The sequence below is a fragment of the Myotis brandtii genome, unplaced genomic scaffold (genome assembly GCF_000412655.1).
Source record: "Myotis brandtii unplaced genomic scaffold, ASM41265v1 scaffold45, whole genome shotgun sequence".
Taxonomy (NCBI): Eukaryota; Metazoa; Chordata; class Mammalia; order Chiroptera; family Vespertilionidae; genus Myotis; species Myotis brandtii.
This window is the reverse complement of record NW_005367209.1, coordinates 6076214-6082877: the sequence shown is the minus strand read 5'-3', so window position 1 is coordinate 6082877 and position 6664 is coordinate 6076214. Positions and strand designations below refer to the sequence as shown.

At 41.5% G+C, this 6664-nt stretch overlaps 1 protein-coding gene across 1 annotated transcript; it reads right to left on the bottom strand.

Moving 5' to 3' along the window:
• Positions 1-727: 727 nt before the first annotated feature.
• Positions 728-2245, bottom strand: LOC106727576 (caspase recruitment domain-containing protein 6-like). The gene is made up of 3 exons (XM_014546525.1): positions 2239-2245; positions 1542-2099; positions 728-1296 (listed from the first exon to the last, which is right to left on the bottom strand). The coding sequence occupies exons 2-3, from the start codon at positions 1942-1944 to the stop codon at positions 728-730; spliced, it is 972 nt and encodes a 323-aa protein (XP_014402011.1). The 5' UTR covers positions 1945-2099; positions 2239-2245.
• Positions 2246-6664: the final 4419 nt, after the last annotated feature.

The window sequence follows — 6664 nt, the reverse complement described above, 5'->3', positions numbered from 1 at the left end:
TATTTACATTACGATTCATAACAGTAGCAAAATTACAGTTATGAAGTAGCAACGAAAATAATTTTATGGTTGGGGCCACAACATGAGGAACTGTATTTAAAGGGCCAGAAGATTGAGAACCACTGCCATAGCCCATTGGTTACAAAGCCCTAAAATAACTAAAGAGACTTAATTTAAGGAATAGAAGATAACACCTAAAATGGGTGTGTAGCAGCCCTAGCCGGTCTGGCTCAGTGGATAGAGCGTCAACCTACGGATTGAAGGGTTCCAGGTTCAATTCTGGTCAAGGGCACATGCCCAGGTTGTGGGCTCGATCCCCAGTAGGGGGCATGCAGGAGGCAGCAGATCAGTGATTTTCTCTCATCATTGATGTTTCTCTCTCTCTCTCCCTCTCCCTCTCTGAAATCAATAAAAAATATATTTAAAACAATAAAAAATAAATACAATAAAATGAATGTCTAGCAACTCTTATATGTGTGACAGAGGTGACAGCAGAAACCTACACCTGCACTTCATATCATATTCACTTTGGCTTATCCTGTCCAGCATTTCCTAGGTGCTGGGTCTCCCTCCCTGTCAACGCCACCTCTGAGGACAGTCCAGGCTAGAGAGGCGCAAGGAATTTCTGAGAGGCTGCTCTTCGGCTGACGTCTGGTGCCCTCCCTCATCCTGTCTCTCCATTATGTGACGGCAACCTAAAAATATGCTGTTGCCTAACGATCACATGTCATTTCATACCTTCCATACTTTCCTCCTCCTCTTCCTCCAGCGGCATGCCGGGTTCTGAATCACCATAACTCTCCTCGTCACCAGAGAACTCTGCGGTTTCTGAATACACAGGGTCCTCTTCCCCACCATAGACAAGGTACTCTGGGTCGTCATGATCTTCTCCTTCCACGGTGCTTTCTGCATCTTCAGAGAATACAGCCGACTCTAGATATTCCTCTTCTCCTAAGTATAAAGAATCATCGGGCTCATCGTACCTCTGTTGGTCCTGTGAATAGTCAGTAGTTCCTGAAACTTCAGACTCAACATTCTCTGCTGAATGCGGCATCGTGGTGGTTGGCGGGTCGTATGCCTTCTCGTTTTCCCGTGAGGACCACGCCATCTCGCCATCACTACTTTCCTTGTCCCTGAACATCTCAGAGGTTTCCACATCCAAATGCTCTTTCTCTTTGAAGGACACGGTGATCTCAGAACTCTCAGGCTGTTTCTTTCCCGGGGAAAATGGATCTTCCGAATTCTTGCTTACCCCTGTAGATTGAGGAGATTCTGTATGTTCATGTTTTAAAGATTCTGAAAAGAACAAGAAAGTTATGGGGTTTTTCACTTTGTTTTCCAAATTAACAAAAAGAAGTTTTCTATTGACTTGTGTTTCCGAGACCTCGAAGCATTATCTCTCTTCTTTATGTCACTGGAGGATAGGAATACCTACCCCTTCCTTCGGCTGACGTCTGGTGCCCTCCCTCATCCTGTCTCTCCATTATGTGACGGCAACCTAAAAATATGCTGTTGCCTAACGATCACGTGTCATTTCATACCTTCCATACTTTCCTCCTCCTCTTCCTCCAGCGGCATGCCGGGTTCTGAATCACCATAACTCTCCTCGTCACCAGAGAACTCTGCGGTTTCTGAATACACAGGGTCCTCTTCCCCACCATAGACAAGGTACTCTGGGTCGTCATGATCTTCTCCTTCCACGGTGCTTTCTGCATCTTCAGAGAATACAGCCGACTCTAGATATTCCTCTTCTCCTAAGTATAAAGAATCATCGGGCTCATCGTACCTCTGTTGGTCCTGTGAATAGTCAGTAGTTCCTGAAACTTCAGACTCAACATTCTCTGCTGAATGCGGCATCGTGGTGGTTGGCGGGTCGTATGCCTTCTCGTTTTCCCGTGAGGACCACGCCATCTCGCCATCACTACTTTCCTTGTCCCTGAACATCTCAGAGGTTTCCACATCCAAATGCTCTTTCTCTTTGAAGGACACGGTGATCTCAGAACTCTCAGGCTGTTTCTTTCCCGGGGAAAATGGGTCTTCCGAATTCTTGCTTACCCCTGTAGATTGAGGAGATTCTGTATGTTCATGTTTTAAAGATTCTGAAAAGAACAAGAAAGTTATGGGGTTTTTCACTTTGTTTTCCAAATTAACAAAAAGAAGTTTTCTATTTACTTGTGTTTCCGAGACCTCGAAGCATTATCTCTCTTCTTTATGTCACTGGAGGATAGGAATACCTACCCCTTCCAACACAAATGGCAATAAGTCAACCGTCAGAACCTGCTTTTCCCACTGGAAAAAGATCAGAATGCACTCCAGCCTTGCTCAAAATTCCAAGTCTTTCACAGCAAACTCAAGTGTCAAACGAACAGAACAAAATGTGAATCTTATGAACAGCGCTAACTTGTGGAGTTACTGTGACCCCAAACCAGCTCCGAACTCCTAGGGCCATTGGTAATGAAGTCTGATCCTAATAATTTCTAGTCAGGAAGCAAAGAGCTCTAATTTGGAATAGTAAATCCTAGAAATAAATAGTAAGACCCATTTCTTTAAGCGAACGGGTCTTGTCCCACATTAGGGACCATTAACATAAACCTTTTACCTTGAGAAAAATCTTAAGAGCAGCCAGGAGAGAAAAATAAGACAGATTCCACTTAATTAGATGGCAACAGAAGGGAGAAGAAAGTGGAATGATATTTTCAATGTGTTGGGGAAAAAAAAACTACTAGAATTCTATACCCAGCTAAATCATCTTTCCATTAAAAAAAAGTAAATATCTTCATGTGTTTTTCCATTGCATTCATTTTCCAACACTAAACCACACTCCCTTGTTATGGTTCTGCCATTTGCCCAGTGCTCAGGAGCTTCTACAGTAGAAATAAAACCACAGCTACCAAATGCTTTAGGCAGTGGTTCTCAACCATCTGGCCCTTTAAATACAGTTCCTCATGTTGTGACCCAACCATAAAATTATTTTCGTTGCTACTTCATAACTGTAATGTTGCTACTGTTATGAATCGTAATGTAAATATCTGATATGCAGGATGGTCTTAGGCGACCCCTGTGAAAGGGTTGTTCGACCACCAAAGGGATCGCGACCCACAGGTTGAGAACCACTGCTTTAGGGTGTTGAGAAAAAAATAATTTCAAGGCCAGAGTATTTGCTGTCATCAGAAAGATGATGACTCTTTCTTTTTTTTTTGAAATGTGTGATGGAAACCACAAAGAGAAAAAACAGAGAACATTTTGACAGTTACCAGGTGGGAGGGGGGTTGGGGAGATGGGTGAAAAAGGTGAAGAGATTAAGAAGCACAAACTGGTTGTTACAGAATAGTCATGGGATGTAAAGTACAACGTAGGGAATATAGTCAATGATATTTAAATAACTATGTATGGTGTCGGATGGGTAGGAGATTTAGTGGGATGATAATTTAGTAAATTATATAATGTCTAATCACTGGGTTGTACACCTGAAACTAATATAATATTGTATGTCAACTATAATTGAAAAATAAATGATTTTAAAAACAGAAATAAAAAAAATGAAAATTAAAAAATAAAATAAACAGAACCTGAAATTAAAAAAACATATTGACATCAATATTGGCTCATCAATTATAAAAAATGTACTACAATAATGCAAGATGTTAAAAATTGGGAAAGTTGGGAGAGAGGGTGAGAGAGTACATGAGAACTCTGTACTTTTTGCTCAAATTTTCTGTAAACCTGAAAGTATTTTAGAAAGCCTATTAATTAAAAAAAAAAATGCCTACCCAGTGTGGCTCAGTTGGTTGAGTGTTATCCCATGCACCAAGAGGGACAACAGTTTGATTCCTGGTCAGGGCACATGTCTGGGTTGTGGGCTTGATCCCCAGTAGGGGATGTGCAGGAGGCAGCCGATGGATGTTTCTCTCTCATCAATGCTTCCATCGCTCTCTCTCCCTCTCTTCCTCTCTCTAAAATTAATAAACACATATATTTTTAAAAAGCAATGCAGCAGATGAGCTTTGGGTGAGAAGTTTAGTTAACCAATTTTATGTTGCTTGAACTTTCCTTCTTATGCATGCACAAAAGTGATAAGCCATAACTCATTGATCCTAAGTCACAGTTAAAAAAAATACCTGGATAAGGATGCATCTTAAAATAGATGGCATTTTAGATTTGATGAAATATAATATGTTAAAATATATATGTCTAAATAAGCCTAAAGAAATTCTTTCAATAACTATTAAATAAAATCTAAGATTAGAAAATATGGTGTCATAGTTTAATTGGTGGTGTTTTTATTTTTAAGTGGAGCTTAATATAATAGTGCATTTTACAATTGATGTGTCTCCGATTAGATTAAATATAATATAGGTGTATACTATAAAATTGGCTAGATGATGCATATTTAATTTATCAATTGTTGAATCTGGTGAAGGGGTTTGAAAGAGGAAGACAATTTGGATTGCAATGCTTTATTTTTGTATTTAAAAATGACAAAGCCACTGACATAAAATGTTAATAATGATTAAATCTGAGAAGCAGGAGCATGCTGTTATGTATTTTTTGTCTACTTTATTTTCTATATTAATTTTTTTTATTTTTTATTTTGAGAGTACATTTATGAAAGCTGGCGTCAGTGAATAAGAAAGGGCCTAGGTTAGAAGAAGCAACAAGAGAGACTAGGCGGGCTGCTTTGGCTTTAGAAATGTTATAGAAAAGAAATGAGCCAAGGCAAGGCTGCTGTAGCTCACTGAACAGTCAGAGAAAAAGGGGGCTTGGAGACAGGGTTTAGGGGGTTAGCCTGGGATGAGCTGCTGCTGCTCTTTGCTTCCCTGGTTGCAAGACTTGCAGGCCCTTAGAGTTTAAGTAGGAGAGGCATGCTTGTGGGGTCAATATTTAAATTTTTAAAAAAATATATATATTTTGATTGATTTCAGAGAGGAAAGGCGAGAGAGGGAGAAATAGAAACATCAATGATGAGAGAGAATAATTGATTGACTGCCTCCTGCACATCCCCCACTGGGGATCGAGCCTGCAACCTGGGCATATGCCCTGACCAAGAATTGAACCGTGACCTCCTAGCTCATAGATCGATGCTCAACCACTGAGGCATGCCAGTCGGGGTATATTAAAAATTTTTAAACAACAAAACAGAAATATCTGAAAAAAAATAAAATTGAAGAACAACAGCTCAGAAACTTATTTGCTGGGGACTATTCTTGAGCAATTGGGTATTGGGGGAACTTGGGGGAGGAAAAAGTCAGGCAGGCAGGCAGACACAAAAAGACAAATATTGCCTGATTCCACTTAGATACCTACAATAGTTAAGTTTATAGGGACAGAAAGCAGAATAGTGGTTACCAGACACTGAGGGCTGGGGGTGGAGGCAAAGTGGTGTTTTTATTGAATGGGTACAGCGTTTCAGTTTGGGAGAAAGAAAAGTTTCTGGAAATGCATTCTGGTGATTGATGGTTGCACAACATTGTGAATATACTTAATGTTATTGTGAATTGTACACTTAAACATGGTTAAAGTGGTAAATTTCTGTTATATATTTTTTAACACACACACACACACACACACACACACGCACACACACACGCTGGACCCAGGAAATCAAAAGAAGTCTTATTTTGGGCATGTTGAACTTGAAATGCTCACAGGTAGTTGGATAAAAATCCCACCTCAGGTAAGTGATTATGGGCTGTAGATGGGAATTTAACAGACACCATGTTGGAGTCAAGAGGCCAGAGAGAGAGAGAGTATGGGGAAGGGGTGGTGGTTGGTTTCAAGACCAGGGGCTTCCAACACTCAGAAAAGGCCGGTCAAGTGAGGTAGGAGGAAAACCAGGAGAGGTGGGGCGGAGGAAGCCAAGCACAGAAACCCTTCTCAGCAGGAGGCAGTGGTCAGCAGTGTAGACTGCTTCTGAGAGACTGAGTGAGGTGAGCACCACTGGATTTGGCAGTGAGGGAACCATTAAGGTTTCTGCAGCATGAGAAGGAGGAAAGGCAGGCTGAGGTGGGGTGGGAAGGAAAGAAGTAGTGATGAGAACTATCCACATACTTTGAAGAAGTTTTGCTGTAAATATTAGCTGAGTAATGGGGTGGTAGCAGTAGGCAGATAAGGCGGTCTAGGGCAGCCTCTTTTGTTTTTTTAAAGATGAGAGATACTGGAAGAAGTTTGTATGCTGGTGGGAGTGGGACAATATTTCCATAAAGGGAAAGGCAGGCTGAGGTGGGGTGGGAAGGAAAGAAGTAGTGATGGGAACTATCCACATACTTTGAAGAAGTTTTGCTGTAAATATTAGCTGAGTAATGGGGTGGTAGCAGGAGGCAGATAAGGAGGCCTAGGGCAGCCTCTTTTGTTTTTTAAAGATGAGAGATACTGTAAGAAGTTTGTATGCTGGTGGGAGTGGGCCAATATTTCCATAAGAGAGAGAGAGAGCGAGGGCAGAACTAGGAGAGAAGGGAGAACTGAAGGAGAGGGACATGAATGGTGTGCGTGGCCATGTATGGGAGCTGGGCACCTCCTCCACCTGAGAATGGGCAGAGACAGTGGGCCCTGGGCGGTGGGTCTGAAGATTTGGTGGTGGGAAGATGATAGCATCTGTTTCTTCAATGAGGAGTGAAGCAATGAAACAATGGTTTCTGCTTCCTCACCGCCGAGCTGGGCACAGGAG